This window comes from Tachysurus vachellii, chromosome 16 (genome assembly GCF_030014155.1).
Source record: "Tachysurus vachellii isolate PV-2020 chromosome 16, HZAU_Pvac_v1, whole genome shotgun sequence".
Classification (NCBI taxonomy): Eukaryota; Metazoa; Chordata; class Actinopteri; order Siluriformes; family Bagridae; genus Tachysurus; species Tachysurus vachellii.
Genome location: NC_083475.1, coordinates 19,827,463 through 19,848,182, shown reverse-complemented (window position 1 = coordinate 19,848,182; position 20,720 = coordinate 19,827,463). Strand labels below are relative to the sequence as shown.

The window sequence follows — 20,720 nt, the reverse complement described above, 5'->3', positions numbered from 1 at the left end:
GTCACGGAAAAAATTTTAATCTGACAAAAGTAATAATAAATAAAAATTCTATGAATGTTAACCAATGAAAGTCAGACATTGCTTTTCAACCATGCTTCAACGGAATTATTTAAAAAAATAAACTCATAGAACAGGTCTAGACAAAAATGATGGTACTACTAGAAAAGATTGAAAATAATGTGACCAAATGGACATGTTCATTCAAGGTGTGTCCACTAATTAGCATCACAGGGGTCTACAATCTTGTAATCAGTCAGTGGGGCTATATATAGGGCTCCAGGTAGTCACTGTGTTGTCTGGTGACATGGTGTGTAAGGAAAGAGTTGTCTCAGGAGATTAGAAGGAAAATTATAGACAAGCATGATAAAATTCAGGAGGAAATAGTCCTCGATATGATGACGTTTTCTGTACGGAGATGGATCAAGTAGTTAAGGTTCTGGGTTGTTGATCAAAAGGTTGGTGTTTAAGCCCCAACACCATCAAGCCACTACTGCTGGGCCCTTGAGCAAGGCCCCTGACCCACTGTGCTCCAGGGTCACTACTTCTACTAGATCTGAAACAAAATGATCTGCATCGTCATTGTATTTTGGTCAAAAGTGTGAAGTAATTTGTTCTTACATGTCAAGTTACTCGGCTTTCGAATGAATTTCGGTTTAGTTAACAAGACGATGACTTTACGTAGAATTCTAACATTGACGTTAATACTTTACAATTCATATTTTCATATTAATACTTACCCGTCTCTGCGGTTACGGTGGAGGATTCTCCGATAAGTCCGGGGTAGATGGCGTAGATGGTAAGAGAGTACTCGGTCTTCGGGGTCAACCCTGTTACTTTGGTATTTCCCACATCTCCCTTCAAATCGATCTGAGATACAGGGATAACTTCGTCATACAGGATCAATAAAACTTTATCTTATCTTAATTTCAAAGCTGACTGAAAGAAACTTAAATCCCCAACACTGAATATGGCCAAAAAGGCAGGTGTGAGTGTATGAGTAGCATGCTGTGTGTGTGTGTGTGTGTGTGTGTGTGGCTCTGCTGGCATGTAGTTCTCACCTGTCGGGGTTTTATCGGGAGCAGATGGCCCTTCGGAGACACAGGAGCGATCAGCAGCCTGTAACCTGTCACGTCTCCAGTTGCCTGACTCCAGGAGAGCTGCAGAGAGTTGTAGCTCAGCTCGCTGACCTGCACGTCCCTGGGGCCGACCACCTTCTCCGTCGCTATCACACACCGAGAGAAAGAGTGATTGGATTCATAAAGAGAAAGACAGACAGCGAGAGAAAGAAAGACATGAGCCAACAGATGGCGCGAGATTCGTTTCTGCTCGAGCGAAGCCAAGTTCAGGCTGTGTCTGCTCTCGTGAGCGTGTTTCGTGTTGTGCGTCTCACCCGGATGCGTGTGTTTAACAGGTCGAGGCGGTTCAGAGGCAGTGAAACACACTCTGCGGGAAATTTTGGGCAGCAGGTTCTCCAGGTAGGACGAATCAGGGCTGAGCATCAGGTGCTCCTCATGAGGTTTGCTCACTATTCTCCTCAGCTCCTCCGGATCAGCGTTCCTCACACCTGAGTAACACACACACACACACACACATTTGTTGCTATTTCTAATTATAATTCATTTACGACTGTATGTTATTTCGTGTGTGTGATGTATTTTAAGACATCTAGCACTGAGGTTACTCTATTATGGTGTTGAGTGAACTATGTAGGTACTACAACAACATACTATTATCACCCAGAGATCAACCAGAGATGGGGGACTCGAGTCATATGACTTGACTCGAGTCAGACTTAAGTCGCAAATTTGAGACTTGAGACTTGCTTGAAAGATATTAAAAAAGACTCGACTTGACTTTGACTTGACATTCATGACTTGAGACTTCACTCGGACTTGAGTTAAATGACTCAGAGATGGGGGACTCGACTCTTGACTCGAGTCAGACTAAAAATTAAAAAAAAAAAAAAAAAAATTAAAAAAAGACTCGACTTGACATTGACTTGACATTCATGACTTGAGACTTACTTGAGACTTACTTGAGACTTACTTGTGACTCTAACCTCTGGACAGAACTAAATAAATAAAAGTCTTTTCTAATCTAGTTCTGTTCTGTTTTACTGAAAATCTACGTTCTTCTGACATGCAAATGATCGGAGATTTATGAATATGCAAATTAGCCTTTGACATTGCGCAGCAACTTCTAGTGACTTTTTTAGTTACTTTCAGCTGAAAAGAGTTGGCAGCGCTGTGTGGATGTGTGGAGCACTGGAGTAGGTGTAGGAGCCAAGCTGATTTATTCAGGCCTCTCCGGGGCAGACTGATTAGAGAGTCTGAGTGTCAGAACATCAGAGGGGGAAAAGGACACACGCCTGATGAGAAATCGCTGCAATTAGCCGGTCGCTCTCTAATGAGCTGTAATTATGTCTATGCTCTGGGCATCGAGACTGGGCCAAGCGGTAAAGGAGTCAAGGCTGACCAACGAAAGCTGCATCAACACCTTCTTGACTGCTGATACACAGCGTATTGATGGATTTAATGACTAATCCCCATGTTATCAAGAAGGTGCTGCTTACCTACTGCGAAAAGAGAGATGCCACTCTCCGCTAGTGCTTTAACCGCTCCGTCGATCACGTCATCCGATCTGCCGTTTGTAATGAGCACTGCGATCTGAAATCAGTATCAGTAATTGGAAATGAATTAATTTCAGAATTAACCCATCTTTATCCATCTATGAGTAAAAATAAGACCATAACAAATCAAACATTCATTAATTAACGCTAATTGTCGCTAAAAACAAATTTGAGCGAACTGTGGGTGCCAATATTTATACCTTTAAACTTGAATATTTAGAGAATAAATGGGAATTTAGAATAATCAACATGTAGTATTCATTCATTCATCCATCTTCTACCGCTTATCTGAACTACCTCGGGTCACGGGGAGCCTGTGCGTCTCAGGCGTCATCGGGCATCAAGGCAGGATACACCCTGGACGGAGTGCCAACCCATCGCAGGGCACACACACACACACACTCATTCACTCACGCAATCACACACTACGGACAATTTTCCAGAGATGCCAATCAACCTACCATGCATGTCTTTGGACCGGGGGAGGAAACCGGAGTACCCGGAGGAAACCCCCGAGGCACAGGGAGAACATGCAAACTCCACACACACAAGGCGGAGGCGGGAATCGAACCCCCAAACCTGGAGGTGTGAGGCGAACGTGCTAACCACTAAGCCACCGTGCCCCCCAACATGTAGTACTGTATGTTCAATCATATTTATTTTTATTTGTTAATGTTAATTACAGCACATTAACGAGTTCTCAATTCTGATTGGTCAGAAAGCTTGGATTTTTTTAACAGCGTATATACATATAACGGTTTATATCGGTGTACTCGTTGTGATACGTTAGCGTGAAATATGTAACGTGTGTGATTGTCGTAATCTGGTGAGGTTTTCTGTAAGGAGATGTTTATTTAACATCTAATGTAAGAGCTTCGTAAGAGACTGAGGTAAAGTTCTAGTTTTGGAGCTCCAAAGCATTAAATATAATTATAAACAGTTTAAAAATGCAATGGCTGGCAGATTGTTGTGGTATAAAAGGAATAAAACATCACCACACCACCCTGTGGATTAGTTTCTGATAACAACACGCCTTAAAGTGTTTCAGTCTTTACCTAACACAGATAATAAGGTGATTTAAGGGAATGTAATATAAAGCTCTAACATATTATGTGCATTTTATAGATCCGCCACTGAAATCCATAACAAGCATGAACATGTTAGCTCTGCCTCAGACAGAAACCATTATTTGTCATTATGAAAGCACGACTGCATTTTTATGTTCACCTGAAGCAGAGGGTCGAGTTCATCAAAATTCACCGAACAGCATTACGCCTTGGCGCACACGCACGCACACGCGTGTATGTGGAACGGTTTTAAATAAAAGCCGATATCTCTGCAGTTAATTACTGCGAACCTCTCCTTTGCCTGCTGCCTCATTTGCACATCAGGTGCTCGTCTCTGCAGGACCAGAAGCTGTACACGGTCTGAAAACCTAATGAAGTTCTCGTTTCAATGCAGCGGTGTCCTAACATTACAGCTTCTATATTAATCTAAAACCGCATGTAACGGGGTGTGTGTCAATTTAAAGATATTAGAGATATATGAGATAGAGCTTACTCTAGCTAGAAAGTTATCTTAGTAGTAAACAGTACACAACCCATGGTAGTCGGTCAGGTAAAATAAAATAGAAACGTATTTATTATCACACCTTCGGAGTGTTTTCTCGGACAATAGACGGGCTAAAGACAGATTCCACGAGGAACTCGAGGGCCGTGCCTGTCCGACTGCCTCCTCCTTCGTACAGCAGCTCCTCCACCACGTTTAAGATCTCCTCCAGGGTGGAGTAGTCGGTCAGAGCGACCCGCATCCTGACAACAGAAATGCACCAACACGCACTAAACATAATCCTGTACACACCAACACTTTAACGGTAACATTAACCAAACATACAATACATGTATTAGAGTTCAGTCACATGTTTTCTTTTATAGTATAAAATTCAAGGTGAAATAGGTTTGGGGTTTAGTTCACGTAACGCTGAGTGGCTAAAGTTTAAGCTTTACGTAAAGATATCAGCAAATTCAAATAAATGATTTATAACTTGTCATAAAAGCAGATACAAATCCAGACAGTTATTAAAGGTGTATTATTTGTTTTTTTTTTTTCTCTGGTTGAGTCAAGAGGTTTGTGTCTTTGAGCGACACCATGTTCGTTAACAGGGGCGGTTCTAGAGGCGGGGCCACAGGGGCCCTGGCCCCTGCTGAAATCTGATTGGACCCTGATTGGCCCCCGTTCCATCAATCGTCGACGAGAAGAGCAACCGGAGAATTTTTCACAACGATCGTAGATGCAATTCCACCCCCAAACAATTGGCGGCACTCGAGCGTTTGAAAAAGAAATGTATCTGCACCGTATTGAATAAATTATTTTGTGTGCTTGGATGTACCCTGTACTTGGCCCCTGAATGTAACATGTGGCCCCTTAATGGCCCCTGTTTCAGAAAAATCCTAGACCCGCCACTGATCGTTAACATGCGATACGTTTACATCGTTCGTCAGAAAACGTTACAGGCGGCAGATACAAACTAAAAGGCTCGTACATCTCTGTTTCAGACTAGTTCTAAACTGTAGTGATGGAGCCGAGGATGAAGAACGGTCAGAGATGCACAGATGCTACAGTATGTGGATTGTCAGTTTTCAAAGCCAAATGGTAAACTAGAGAAAAAGTTTTTATTTAATTACATTAATAAGTTTTTATTTAATTATATTAATAAATGTTTACACACTACATACTGGTGTATAGTCCCTGATGTACCCCATGTCTATTATAGTACTCCTCCTGGTCTGTTGTTGTTTTCCTTTCCTTTTCAGCCCCAACAGAAAGCTTGTTACAAATTCTTAACCCATATTCCTTATTAAAGCCAGAGAAGGTGATTTCAAAGTGGCTGACTGTGGGATTTTTTTCCCCTCCAAACAACTAAGAAAGGCCTTGGAGGCATCATGGTTTCTGAACATTCATGGGCTTTGAATGCAAGAAGAAAAAAAAATCAGTTGCTTCAACGGAATATCAAAATCTTTATTGGATCCTGCAGTGATTTAAGAGTTTATCAGGATAAAAGAGGCATCTGAATGATATAACCTTCATCGGCCAGTGGAACTAAAAGAGTTTTACAATTCCCAGGTCCTAGAAGATGAAGACGAAGTCTTTATTTCTCATATATACTTTAATATACATAGAGGTTTATTATTTTCCTTGTTTACCTCAGCTAATTAAGCATTTGGGGTCAGAGCACAGGGCCAACCCTTGGAGCGGAGACGGTTAAGGGTCTTGCTTAAGGTTCAGACAGTGGCAGTCTGGCGTTACTGCATCATAAACCCCCAAGACTTCATCATTAAACCTGGCTATTTTTTGGGTTTGAGGCATTAAGCAGGCAGATTATGGGTTCAATCCATGTTCAAACTTACAATCCCTGGCTTAGGAGATCATTGTCTTATCCATTAGCCTTTGAGGCTTAAAACTATCAGTGACGATGCCGGTGACTGAACCCAGGGCTGCGTACAGGCAAAGAACACATCGTACCACCAAGCAACACCCGGATTAACTCCGTCATGCTGTTAATACACGTTATGTGTAGAGGAATGTGAGGGAGTGACTATACCTTGGAACATCTGCGTATAAAGTGATCCCGAAGCGGACGCCTTCGGATCCTATCACGCTGCTCTGGAAGGATCGTATAATTTCAGCAATGAACTCTTTAATCTGGCTGAAGCTGGAAGGACCCACTGACCACGACTCGTCCACCAAGAACACGATGTCCGCGGGCAAGGCTGTGCGGCAGTCTGAGAGGGAACAAACACAGCCACGTGTCAATAAAATTCATTTTGGAAAGCTACGAAGTCACGGCAGTTTTACCGTCGTCCTATTTGCACAGGGATAAACCGACGATGAAAAAGAGCGCCGCTGAATCCACAATGCAAGACACACGACACATCACAGTGTTCATACAAGACAAAGTCATTTCTAAGTACCGTAGAGTGTTATTATAAATATCTGTGTCATAATACTCATGTTATTGTGCTTTTAATGACTGTATTAGTTACACCTGGCTGTTATTGTTGGCTAATTATTCATAATTGAATTCCAACAATATTAAATTAAACTGTGGTATTCTTTAATATTACCACTAGATGGCAGTATGACCTCAGAAAATTAAATGCATCCTAAGTAGAATTTAGGCAGGATTGGTTGCTGGAGACTGGAGGGAAATATTATATACACACCTTTGATTCCGACCCTAAAAAAAAGCTTAAAATAACCCTAAAATAAGAAGGTGTAGTTTCTAAAGGTGTAGTTGGAAGTCACCGAAGTTACTTAGATTGGACGTGGAATCCTGGAGCTGGAGAAAGAGGAGAGGAAAAATGAGGAGGTGGAGGAGGACGAGGATGAAAGGAAAAGGAGAAGAAGAAAAGGAAGAAGAAGGGAGAGGAGGAAGAAGAGGAGGAGGAGTGGAAGAAGGAGATGGAGGGGAGGAAAAAGTAGAAGGAGGAGGAGAAAGAGGAGAAGAGGAAGAAGGAGTAGAAGAAGGGGATGAAGGAGGAGGAGGAGAAAGAGGAGAGGAAATATGAGGAGGTGGAGGAGGACGAGGATGAAAGGAAAAGGAGAAGAAGAAAAGGAAGAAGAAGGGAGAGGAGGAAGAACAGGAGGAGGAGTGGAAGAAGGAGATGGAGGGGAGGAAAAAGTAGAAGGAGGAGGAGAAAGAGGAGAAGAGGAAGGAGTAGAAGAAGGGGATGAAGGAGGAGGAGGAGAAAGAGGAGAGGAAATATGAGGAGGTGGAGGAGGACGAGGATGAAAGGAAAAGGAGAAGAAGAAAAGGAAGAAGAAGGGAGAGGAGGAAGAACAGGAGGAGGAGTGGAAGAAGGAGATGGAGGGGAGGAAAAAGTAGAAGGAGGAGGAGAAAGAGGAGAAGAGGAAGAAGGAGTAGAAGAAGGGGATGAAGGAGGAGGAGGAGAAAGAGGAGAGGAAATATGAGGAGGTGGAGGAGGACGAGGATGAAAGGAAAAGGAGAAGAAGAAAAGGAAGAAGAAGGGAGAGGAGGAAGAAGAGGAGGAGGAGTGGAAGAAGGAGATGGAGCGGAGGAAAAAGTAGAAGGAGGAAGAGAAAGAGGAGAAGAGGAAGAAGGAGTAGAAGAAGGGGATGAAGGAGGAGGAGGAGAAAGAGGAGAGGAAATATGAGGAGGTGGAGGAGGACGAGGATGAAAGGAAAAGGAGAAGAAGAAAAGGAAGAAGAAGGGAGAGGAGGAAGAAGAGGAGGAGGAGTGGAAGAAGGAGATGGAGCGGAGGAAAAAGTAGAAGGAGGAAGAGAAAGAGGAGAAGAGGAAGAAGGAGTAGAAGAAGAGGATGAAGGAGGAGGAGGAGAAAGAGGAGAGGAAATATGAGGAGGTGGAGGAGGACGAGGATGAAAGGAAAAGGAGAAGAAGAAAAGGAAGAAGAAGGGAGAGGAGGAAGAAGAGGACGAGGAGTGGAAGAAGGAGATGGAGTGGAGGAAAAAGTAGAAGGAGGAGGAGAAAGAGGAGAAGAGGAAGAAGGAGTAGAAGAAGGGGATGAAGGAGGAGGAGGAGAAAGAGGAGAGGAAATATGAGGAGGTGGAGGAGGATGAGGATGAAAGGAAAAGGAGAAGAAGAAAAGGAAGAAGAAGGGAGAGGAGGAAGAAGAGGAGGAGGAGTGGAAGAAGGAGATGGAGCGGAGGAAAAAGTAGAAGGAGGAAGAGAAAGAGGAGAAGAGGAAGAAGGAGTAGAAGAAGAGGATGAAGGAGGAGGAGGAGGAGGAGGATAAAATGAAGAGGTGGTGGAGGACAAGGATGAGAGGAAAAGGAGGAGGTGAAGGACAAAAAGAAGAAGAAGTAGAAAATGAGGAGGAGGATAAGAAGAAGAAGGAGGCGGTCCCTAAGTAAAAGTCATATTAAATACATTGAAAAACTCTGACACTGAAGAACTGTATACTGCAACGAACCAGTTACTAAATTCAAGGAAACACACAAAGTGTGCAGGTTTTTATCATAAGGGTATAGAACTATACATCGCTTACAGCCACTAGAGGGCTCTTAAATTACAAACCGCTTCTTTAATATGCGATTTATTTAACAGTCCAGGCTGAGCATGCTGTAGGAAGGAATACAGGATGCCACTGATTTATAGAAATTACACACAGTTGCACACAAAACCTGCTCTGATCAAGTGCAAAGACCTTTAGGAGGTACGACTAATCCCAGAAGGGTTTACTTAAGGATTTCACCAGTCCATGTAACAGGATACGATCTAAAATCCTAATACACATGATAAAGTGCCCTAAGACAATGAGTGACGGTTTGTGTGTTCAGGTATAACAGCATTAAAATGCTAATTGTTGTTCTTACGAGGTTACAACAGAACAACGATCAATAACGTTCGTCTATACTCGGTTCTGTTTAAAACCAGCTGTAAGCCTCATGGGTAGATTATAATGTGTGACCGCTAAAGGGTCTGGACAGCTTGCGTTTTACTGCGGCACAAATTACCTCCAAGACTTACAGCAGAATTTTAAACACAAATGTAAATAAAAGAATGTAAAGAGTTCAGACTCCTTTAGGAAAAAAGTTCCTGCTTTATGTCTGACTGTTAGAAAGTGGTCACACTGGAGACTCCTTCCAAAAATAAATGCATCAGCGTGTCAACAATTAAAACGCACAATTCCTATGGAACGCCCACAATACTGTGTGTGTGAGTTTGTTACCGTTAGAACCAGTGTATTAATACAAACCTGTTAGTTTCAGCTACACTACGCTGAGCTTGTGTTCGTTTAATGAACCTTCTGACCAACCAGACGCAGTTGTATAATCTACACATGGCAGAGAAATAGAGAAATAACACACTACCACAGATCCTGAAAAAGACACACGCTCGCTTTATAGCATGTCGGCTAATAGCATGTGTTCTAACCGACTAGCTAGCTCATGATAGAAGCCTTTATTATCGCCACATATACATTACAGCACAGTGGAATTCTTTTCTTCACATATCCCGACTGAGGAGGTTGGGGTCATAGTGCAGGGGCAGCTATGATACATTTCCCCTAGAGCAGGGAGGGTTGAGGGCCTTGCTCAAGGGCCCAACAGTGGCAGCTTGGCAGGGCTGAGGCTTGAACCCCGATCCTCCAATCAAAAACCACTGCCCCTAAAAGCAGGCTCCCCGTCGGGTAATCGAACCCCGGTCTTCCATGTGACAGGCGCTACACTAATTCAGTAGTTCCACTACGCTAACGAGGAACACCCTGATGATTTGTACATTGCCTTTAAAGGTGTTTCCTTCCTTTACTAAAATCACTGCCCCTCCTTCCTTTTCATTTTCATCTGACCAGTTTCTCTCATTCTCATTCATTTTCTACCACTTATCCGAACTACCTCGGGTCACAGGGAGCCTGTGCCTATCTCAGGCGTCATCGGGCATCAAGGCAGGATACACCCTGGACGGAGTGCCAACTCATCACAGGGCACACACACACTCTCATTCACTCACGCAATCACACACTACGGACAATTTTCCAGAGATGCCAATCAACCTACCATGCATGTCTTTGGACCGGGGGAGGAAACCGGAGCACCCGGAGGAAACCCCCGAGGCACGGGGAGAACATGCAAACTCCACACACACAAGGTGGAGGCGGGAATCGAACCCCCAACCCTGGAGGTGTGAGGCGAACGTGCTAACCACTAAGCCACCGTGCCCCCCATCTGACCAGTTTTTATATTTTAATTTAAAAGTTCTATACGTCCGCTGACGATGTCACTAATTCTACCGCAGTAACAGTTTCCAACTAAGAAGTGGAATTTTATGTGGCAAAAACAGAAAAAAAAAATGTCCCAGCGTGATTGTACCGAATATAAACGCTCTCGTAACGGCCGACCGAATTAGCGGACTGGAACTAACTGTTGTATAAATGGTTACTGGTTTATAGACTGGATGCTGTCGAATATCTGAGAAACGATTTAGTCCCTCGTGTACGATATACAGTCTTCCCCTCGTCAGACTCTCTCTCTTTTTGTCGTTTTACCGAGAACCCAGAAAGCGTGTCTTGAAGATTTTCAAGAAACTTTCACTGTAACAGAGAAAAACAACAAGCCTGTGACTAGAGAAACGTTTTAGAACGAGTGCGTTGATATTAACCTGTAGTCAGATTTGAGAATTTAAAAAAACACTGAACGGTTTTACATCTCAGTGTTGATATAAATATGTGAAACGAATCCAATAAGAGATTATAATAAGAGAAAAGAGCCAGACAGAAAATAGTTCATAGTTTATCCCTTAAGAAGAAGAGTTTAATATTTACAGTGCTGCTACAGTACACTCATTACTTCTCCCATGGTACAAATCCCCATCTCCATATCCTTTGACAGGTACGTTACATTAAACGTACGCTCGTCTGTCTTTCCAGAGGAGGCATGTGGCGTCACATCTATTCTCAACTTTAGCGTTTAGTCTAAGCGCGTGTTCTCCAAAATACATTACACCTCGGTCTCGGTTAACTGCCGGGGTAATATCTATACTTTTATATGTATGTTTAGAACGTGAGGATGTGACGTGCGCATGATGCTGCAGGCCGCGTTATAGATTCAGACAGGTCCAGCCAGAGGACGGGTTAAGAACAGTGGACGAACGAAGCGGAAAATCGGTTCAAGCAGACAGATGTTATCTGTCTCTGACTGTCTGAGCATGCAGGTGAAAAGCAGATGGATATGAATCCAGAATCTTTCTTCTTCTTCTTTTTCTTCTTCTTTTTTTTTTCAAACCCATAAATCTAGCTACATATCCTTACGTCGTTCCTATCTGCCCGCGACCATCGACACGAGACTAAAACATAAATAATCCAAATATAAGAAATCCAAATGGAGAGCAAAAGGAACCTAAATCGACCTCGTGTCTCTCTGGGGATCGGCACCGAGGATGACGGTAATATAATACAGAGGTGACGGGTGAAGGCAGACTTTTCATCCAACAAAGCACAGCTCCCAGTTGCGGTATATGAGCTGCCAGTGTTGAGGAGAAGCCACTGTGACGTGTACAGCTTGGTGTGGGGATTACTGACGTTTAATTAACTCACACGGCGCCTTCGGGAAAGATTAAATTTGATTAAAATCGCTCAGCCTATCAGTAGAAGTTCAGTCCAACTTGGTGTATGATGTGCGGTTGGACATATCTGCTGTTATGGTCTGATATTTATTTGTTCGAGACGAAAACTTAGACTTATTAAAAGCAGTTTATAGAAATCGAGTTCTCCTAAAGCATGCTCTTTTTTCTTTTCCGATTTAGTCGTTTCCATCGAATTTCCATCTCGTTCGAGTTCTTCTGTCGAGTCTAGCACTGGAGACTCCTTCCAAAAAATAATTAAAAATGTCTGTTTTACACTCTTGCTATTGAAGACCCTGTGTATATTGTTACTATAGAAACAAAAGCTGTCTATAGAAATCGTTCATTCATTCATTTTCTACCGCTTATCCGAACTACCTCGGCTCACTGGGAGCCTGTGCCTATCTCAGGCGTCAGTGACAGGATACACCCTGGACGGAGTGCCAAATCATCGCAGGGCACACACACACACACACACACTCATTCACTCACGCAATCACACACTACGGACAATTTTCCAGTGATGCCAATCAACCTACCATGCATGTCTTTGGACCGGGGGAGGAAACCCCCGAGGCACGGGGAGAACATGCAAACTCCACACACACAAGGCGGAGGCGGGAATCGAACCCCCAATCCTGGAGGTGTGAGGCGAACGTGCTAACCACTAAGCCACCGTGCCCACCCCTATAGAAATCAAATCTTCATAAATCATGTTTTGGTTTTTCTCCATATTTGGCCATTTGGTTTTTTTGTCGGTCATCCAGGCATAGTTACAGTACCTGGTGGTCGAGTCGTGCCGACTGGACCTCTTTCTAGTTAGATTGAAAAGTTTCACCGCTCGTCCGAGCAACTTCTTCAGTCTGGGGGAAATTGGCAGGATTCCATGAATTTGTGTCCTCCAGGGTCAAGGCTCCTCCATCACTGAACAGCTTCGTTAAGGGAACAAGGAGAAGGTGGGAGTCGGGGGAGTCGTTAGGAGTAAGGAGAGTCGTTAGTATGTAGAAGGAGAAGGAGCTCATCAGAGAATGTGAGAGTGGATGTGGAGGTCCTTATGTGTGTCTTTTCTGGTGGACCTGTGAAGAGGTCTTCTTTCGGATAGATGAAATAACAGCATGAAGAATAGTACAGCTGATACTTACTACAGAACCATCACACCGCCGTTATTATCGCTAAATTTATAGTCTAAATTTATTAAGGATATAAATTCTTCATGGAAGAATTCTTTCACAGCTTCGCCACTAATAATTTGTTACATAACAACACAAGAATAATAAAACTCTGGAAAACATTGGAAATCTTTCATCTCGGATCACGTTGTTTTGCTAGCTGTGTTTAGTTAGCTGACACTTACAGTGTGAATAATGAGTGTTTTTGATGGTTTCTTTGTGTGCAACTATAAATTTATCATAAACAGTGTTTGATAATTTAATAATTAAATTCTTTCAAGGGGGGGCACGGTGGCTTAGTGGTTAGCACGTTTGCCTCACACCTCCAGGGTCTGGGTTCGATCCCCACCTCCGCCTTGTGTGTGTGGAGTTTGCATGTTCTCCCCGTGCCTCGGGGGTTTCCTCCGGGTACTCCGGTTTCCTCCCCAGTCCAAAGACATGCATGGTAGGTTGATTGGCATCTCTGGAAAATTGTCCGTAGTGTGTGATTGCGTGAGTGAATGAGAGTGTGTGTGTGTGTGCCCTGCGATGGGTTGGCACTCCGTCCAGGGTGTATCCTGCCTTGATGCCCGATGACGCCTGAGATAAGCACAGGCTCCCCGTGACCCGAGGTAGTTCAGATAAGCGGTAGAAGATGAATGAAATTCTTTCAATAAATTTCAATTGTTTTCAATAAAGTTCCTTCTAATCCGGCTAGTTAAAGCAGCAGAAATCTTCTTCTCGTTTCTATCTAGCAATCTCCGCCCAATCACACAACAGCTAGCAACCAGGATAGGGTCAATGCTAGCACACGCTGCCTCAGAGACACATGAAGCCTGACAACTGCATGCAAGTGTTGCTCATGCTACATCACAGGTTGGCTGAACGCTTTCGACCTCTTCTGCAGACACAGACATCTGCGATCGTTAGCGTCGCCTTGAGTGACAGGTTAGAAACATTGGCACAGCCAGTTTTGTTCTCTTAGCTGTGGCATCACCGGAAATCAAACGTTCCCTGTGACAGAGAGAAAGCTTTGCACCGCTCAGGCATCCTGGCATTCTTTTCACATACCTGTCTGTCATGGTGTACATTCCGTATCTTACATACAGAGTAGGATGTGTAAAATGAGTGCACTTTAGGGCACGGATAAGTGTTAGTAATTTCACCTCATACCGTATCTCCTGTAATGAAGCCTGCACATACTGTACACACACATTTACGGCATTTAGCAGACACCCTTATCCAGAGTGACTTACAACTGAGCAACTGAGGGTTAAGGGCCTTGCTCAGGGGCCCAGCAGTGGCAGCTTGGTGGACCTGGGGTTCGAACCCATGACCTTCCGATCAGTAGACCAACACCTTAACCACCGAGCTACCACATCCCACTGTACTGTAAGGTGGAAACTTCAAAGCGTTCATAGGCGCTTTATAGACACAATGTGAACTTTCTCCTATATATTCCATCAGAGAGACAGGATGAAGCAGGAAGCAGTTTGTAGATGATTTACAGCAGAAGAGGAATTCGGTTAGACATAACAGACCCGTAAAATTACTGAAGACGTGCAGATGTCCGTGTAAAACGGCCTATAAGTCGCTAAGACTTCACACCGGCACTACAACTACAATGCCTCTAGAGCTCAGGTGACACACTGTATATTTAATAGACGATTGTTTATTAAAGAAAGACTTCAGATACCGTTCGCATACGCTCGTGATGTATAAAGGCTTATACGAAAGCAAACGTTTCGTCCTTTAGTCGTTATCTGTTGAATAAATGCAGCGCTCTGAGTAAACACAGTGAATCTCACGAGCATCTCGAGAATCAGCCTCGTACCTTCAGCTTGTGCAGACACAGTCTGATAGGACAGAGAAAGAGACAAGATCAAGATCCACAAATACAAATGATCCATCATCTCTCTCTCTCTCTCTCTCTCTCTCTCTCTTCTCCTCGATCAGTCGTTCCTCTTGCGTCTCTGCGCTATCTTATCTCTCCTCCGGCAGGCCCGATCGTCAGCGCTGATGCTCAGGTTCGCTTTATTCAGCTGTGACTTTTCCTCCTTTTATCTGACAGAGAGGCAGAAAGTGTGTGAAAAGAAGTGAGCAGAAACAGAAAGAAAGAGAGAGGACGAGAAAAAGAGTGATGATTATCAGGGTTATATGTGTATTCAGTGTGTATTATGTTTAAAGAGTCACAATGTGTGTTTTACACACCGTGATTTCATTTAGTCGCTTTTAATACGCGATGTTGCTTTTAAACAATGTAAAAAGAAAAAGACAAGAAAAAATAAACAAGTGAAAAGGATAAGAAAATAAGTTAAATAAACGGACAAGAGAAAAAAGCCCCCCAAAAAAGACAGGAAAAAAATTACCAAAAAAAAAAACAAGAAAGGTTAAACAAAAAAATACAAAAAAAAAAAATAAATAAAAGTGAAAAAAAAGAAAAGACAGTAAAAAGTAAAAAAAAACAAAGACAAGAAAAAATAAACAAAAAAAAAAACAAGTGAAAAAGATAAGAAAATAAATTAAATAAATGGACAAGAGAAAAACGCCAAAAAAAAAGCCAGGAAAAAAATTACCAAAAAAGTCAAGAAAGGTTAAACAAAAAAGACAAAAAAATAAAAGTGAAAAAAACATTAAAAAGTAAAAAAAAAACAAACAAAACAAAAAAAAAAAAAAAAAAAAACCCCGTGCAAAACATAATAAAATAAATTAAATAAATGGACAAGAGAAAAACACCAAAAAGAAAAAAAAAAGCTAGGAAAAAAATGACCAAAAAAGTCATGAAAGTTTAAACAAAAAAGACAAAATAAATAAAAGTGAAAAAAAGAAAAGACACTAAGTAAAAAAAAAACAAAGACAAGAAAAAATAAACCAAAAAAAAAAAAAAACAAGTGAAAAAAGAAAAGACATTAAAAAGTAAAAAAACAAGTTCCAACAAAAATCCAAGAAAAATGTAAACAAAATATAAAGTATTTAAAAAACAGGATAATGTTTTTTCATTTAGATAATTAATTGTGTTCTGTGTTTATTCATCAGATTATTTTTTCAGTAACATGTCACGCTGTGTTGTTTTTTCTGTCAAATTTTATGTGATATAATACGGAATAAAAGCGGCGTGTGACGCGCTATGATAGGAAAATAGTTTCTCACAACCTTTCTGTGGATTATTTATCTATAACAGCGCATATAAATGTTTTATTACAGCATAACATTAAATGTCAGTGTGTATATCAGTAATACGGCTTTATAGCTACTAAATAAGAAAACTAATACTTTGATGTAAACATAACATCTTTAAGAAAAGTAAACAAAAAAAAAACTGTATATCTGTTCTTCTCGGAGTCTATATTAATCCCAGCAGCGTGTTTCAGGCTTCCTGTCTCCCGGTCATTGATTTACAGAGCGGCGCTGATACTACCCGAAGTTGCCATGACAGTTTAGCAACAGAGAACTGAGGTTGACATACCAGTGAAAGTCAGTCCTGTTCCTGCATGTAAGGCCACATGTTCTCATCCAACTGGCTCCATTCCAGGATTAACAACTCACAGATACCTAAAGCAGGAGAAAAGAGGTATACACATCAGCATCATGTCTAAGTTATTTGGGCTTGAACACGCCTCATTCAGGATCTGATCCTAAAGTAGCAATGTTTGGTGTGGCTGTGAGCAGGCGTGGCTGTGAGCTGTGTTTAAGGGATAGAAACGGCTTTATAACGTCTGTCCGACGCTGAGAAAAGTACGCTTTGACCCACGGCTCGACGGATACAGGGTTCCTTCAGATCTTCCCCCAGTCTCTGAATGTCAGCTGGTTCTACATAACAGCATTTCTCTACTTTATAAAGGATTATCCCTCTAGGTGTGAAATTGGTTGTCGTGCTCAGACGTAGACTCAAATGTGCAGGAGCATGAATTTTACACTAGCATGTGCTACACACACACACACACACACACACACACCGTGTCTCGAGATATTACTATTATTAAACGCATGAAAATTGTTCATTAATCTATACATAATGTACCCACACACATCCCCCCCCAAAAAAAGGAAAAATAAACAAAGAAAATTACAGAAAAACAGGCAAAATATAAGAAAAATAAATAAATAAATCAGTCAGAATATACAAGAAAAGGCTAACAAAATATGGCAAGAAAAAAGATTTAAAAAATAATAATAACAAAAATAATAAAGACAAAATAAAAAGTAAAAAAACAAAATACAAACAATCTAAAGAAAAAACAAGAAAATAAGACAAGCTAAATTTCAAGATAGAATAAGGGGAAAAAAGAACAACAATAAGGTAAAACTACTTATAAAAAGCACACATTTAACAGCCAAGTGTGTTACCAAAACCCCTTTTCTCAGACCTTTAACAGTCATGTCTGTGACTTAAAGTGACTTAAAGCAAAAGCATTAAAGTGATGAAGTGTCTTCACTTTGTGCACTTGAGTTCAAAAGCCTGGAGGATTCACTGAGTCTCTTCTCCAAAGAAAAAAAAAAACAGATTGTAAATTGTTTGGCAGCAGAGAACAACTTCTCAAATGAAAGACATCACCGTTAATGGTTTCGCCACAATAGATTACACAACCCGGTTATTGCAAAGTCTGTCATTAAATTTGCATTATAATAGAAATGCACTGTCGCCACTATTACTGTTGCGGTCTCTAACAGAAAAGGTTAAAGAAAGACATGAGTGATGATTTGAGCTGATATAAAAAAAGTGAAGTACAGTATAAAGGATTATGCGCACTCTCAAACAAAGCAAAGAAGAAAATCAACGGGAAAAGGGACAGCGTAACAAATTTTAGCTCGTTAAGATGTTCCTGCGTTGTCAAGAAACAAAAAAATTGCATGACAAAATCTTTTACATAATCTCTGTGCACCACCATTGTATCGTTCATCATTATCTGTTACGTCTCTGCCAGATTTCTGACCAATCTTTGCCCGTGAATCTTGACTGACTGATACACGTTCCATTTCAAATCAGTCCTGGAGACAATATAAACGTAGTCCTTTTTCTTTCAATTCCAAGCTTTTTGATGCAAATGTTGTTGTTGCAGAATATTTCATTTATCATGTGGGTGTATAAACATTTGCACTCAGTGCTGTAATGTGCAGAGTAACTGCAACACTGAGGCGCTTTGTGACTGGCCAATGTCCAAATGTCCAAATGAAGAGAAAAGCTTTTGGCAGAAATATGGCAGCGTGACGCAAATGCAGTGGCTTACAAATGTAGAGTGACATAAAGAAAGAAAGAAAGAAAGAAAGAAAGAAAGAAAGAAAGAAAGAAAGAAAGAAAGAAAGAATTCCATTTTGGCTGTTCTCTCAACTCACCTCTGTCATGCAGCTATACAGTCCCACTGAAGGACACACACACAAACACACACACACACACACACACACACACAGCTCCCTTAGACATATATATATATATAGGAACGTCCGCTGGAAATCCTGCACGGAACTCTCGGAGAAACTTCACAAGTCTTGGAAAATAACTTGCCAGTATGGATGAATGAGTGAATGAATGAAGCACACACCTCTCGGAGTGAAAGCTCAGGGGGTGTGTGGATGTGCAGCAACAGGTCGAGCCGTCTAAAGCAACAGAAAGAGACTGAAAGTATGAAAAGTGTGTGTGTGTGTGTGTGTGTGTGGATTGGGATGGTGGGGTGGGAGTGAGAGCAAGCAACAGGGGCTGGAGGGCACTGACTTGTTCCCTGGATCCATTAAGAAAATATTTACCCCCCCCCCCCCAACACACACACACACACACACAAACACACACGCACACACACACACTGTAAAGAGAGCTGGAATGTATCTTCTGCTGCCCGTATTGTCTGCCTTGTGCTACAGTACAAATGTAAACAAGTAACAAATAAAAAATAATGCATCTATTGTCCATATTGTTTATATTAACACACTCATTCTAACACATTATTGTTTCTATAGCAACTGCCGCTTTACAGGGATGATTTACACACAGGTTTAAAAGATTAATATGATGAAGTTATCTGCAAGAAGATAACAGAGAGAGAGAGAGAGAGAGAGAGAGAGAGAGAGAGAGAGAGAGGGAGGGAGAGAGAGAGACAGAGAGAGAGAGAAAGAGAGACAGAGAGAGAGACCGAGAGAGACTGAGAGAGACTGAGGGGGGGAGGCCGAGATAGAGGGAGAGAGAGAGAGAAAGAGAGGCCGGGATAGAGGGGGAGATAGATAGATAGATAGATAGATAGATAGATAGATAGATAGATAGATAGATAGATAGATAGATAGAGAGGGGGGGGCGAGATAGAGGGAGAGAGAGAGAGAGAGAGAGAGAGAGAGAGAGAGTGAGAGAGAAAGAGAGAGAGAGGAGGGGGGGGGGAGAGAGAGAGAGAGAGAGAGAGAGAGAGAGAGAGAGAGAGAGAGAGGGGCCGAGATAGAGGGAGAGAGAGACTGTGAGAGCTAGAGAGATAGAGAGAGAGAGCGTGCGAGATAGAGAGAGAGAGACAGAGAGAGAGAGAGAGAGAGAGAGAGAGAGAGAGAGAGAGAGAGAGAGAGAGAAACAGAGAGAGAGAAACAGAGAGAGAGAGAGAGAGAGAGAGAGAGAGAGAGAGAGAGAGAGAGAGAGAGAGAAACAGAGAGAGAGAAACAGAGAGAGAGAGAGAGAGAGAGAAACAGACAGAGAGAGAGAAACAGAGAGAGAGAGAGACTGAGGCTGGTGAGTGAACTTACTGTAATGTAAATGGAGAACAGGAACTAACTTGTCTTTTTTCTTGGATGTTCCACAATTGAGCAAAAATCATTTAATTCAGAGTTTCTCTTTTTTCTACCTTTAACTTTTAAAAAATATCTTGGATCCTTTTAAACACAAATTATAACTTTTTTTTTAATTTTTTTAAATTGTGATCAGATTCCAGTTGTTATTAGTTAATGATGAATTTTCTTCAGTGTGACCAAATGATAAAATCCCAGAAGCCCTGGCTGGGCTTCATGACCCTCACTCTGAGAACCACTTTCTACAAAAACACTAAAACACTGAGGAGTGTGTGTGCTGTTACAGGATAATAATAATAAATAATAATCAAATAGAAAAGAATAATGGCAACTACATGTGGTATTTGAGGACAACAACCTCCTTGTTGAGTATTTGAAGGCTTCGGCCTGGAGGAGTCAGTGCTGAATCTATAATGAACTCAAATGATGAGCTGATTTATGAGTTCGGAAAGGACATTATTCATAATAACACTCTCTGGTGTTTATAACAGTTTATAATCACACCCTCCAGTGGCACCCAAATGAGGATGAGGTTCACTTTTGAGTCTGGTTCCTCTCAAGGTTTCTTCCTCTTCCATCTAAGGGAGTTTTTCCTCACCACAGTCACCTCAGTCACATCAGACTTGTTCATTAGGGATAAATACAAACACATTTAAATAGAAGTCTAATATTAATCTGAAACTTCTCACTCACTCACTCATAGCTCATCCGAACTACCTCGGGTCACGGGGAGCCTGTGCCTATCTCAGGCGTCATTGGGCATCAAGGCAGGATACACCCTGGACGGAGTGCCAACCCATCACAGGGCACACACACACACACACTCTCATTCACTCACGCAATCACACACTACGGACAATTTTCCAGAGATGTCAATCAACCTACCATGCATGTCTTTGGACCGGGGGAGGAAACCAGAGTACCCGGAGAAAACCCCCGAGGCACTGGGAGAACATGCAAACTCCACACACACAAGGCGGAGGCGGGAATCGAACCCCCAACCCTGGAGGTGTGAGGCGAACGTGATCACCACTAAGTCACCGTGCCCCCCTAATCTGAAACTTGTTGTATTATATTTCTTATGTTC

At 42.0% G+C, this 20,720-nt stretch overlaps 1 protein-coding gene across 1 annotated transcript in view; it reads right to left on the bottom strand.

The window, feature by feature from the left end:
* The window catches only part of col7a1l (collagen type VII alpha 1-like), a 100,252-nt gene extending 81,836 nt beyond the window's left edge, over positions 1 to 18,416 (bottom strand). The window contains exons 1-9 of the mRNA XM_060890108.1: positions 18,212 to 18,416; positions 16,344 to 16,429; positions 14,712 to 14,941; positions 6,231 to 6,411; positions 4,281 to 4,440; positions 2,573 to 2,666; positions 1,391 to 1,564; positions 1,059 to 1,222; positions 738 to 867 (exon numbers count right to left, since the gene is read on the bottom strand). Coding sequence (XP_060746091.1) covers positions 738 to 867; positions 1,059 to 1,222; positions 1,391 to 1,564; positions 2,573 to 2,666; positions 4,281 to 4,440; positions 6,231 to 6,411; positions 14,712 to 14,790 — 982 coding nt within the window. The 5' untranslated portion in view covers positions 14,791 to 14,941; positions 16,344 to 16,429; positions 18,212 to 18,416. The remainder of the gene's footprint in view (positions 1 to 737; positions 868 to 1,058; positions 1,223 to 1,390; positions 1,565 to 2,572; positions 2,667 to 4,280; positions 4,441 to 6,230; positions 6,412 to 14,711; positions 14,942 to 16,343; positions 16,430 to 18,211) is intronic.
* Positions 18,417 to 20,720: the final 2,304 nt, after the last annotated feature.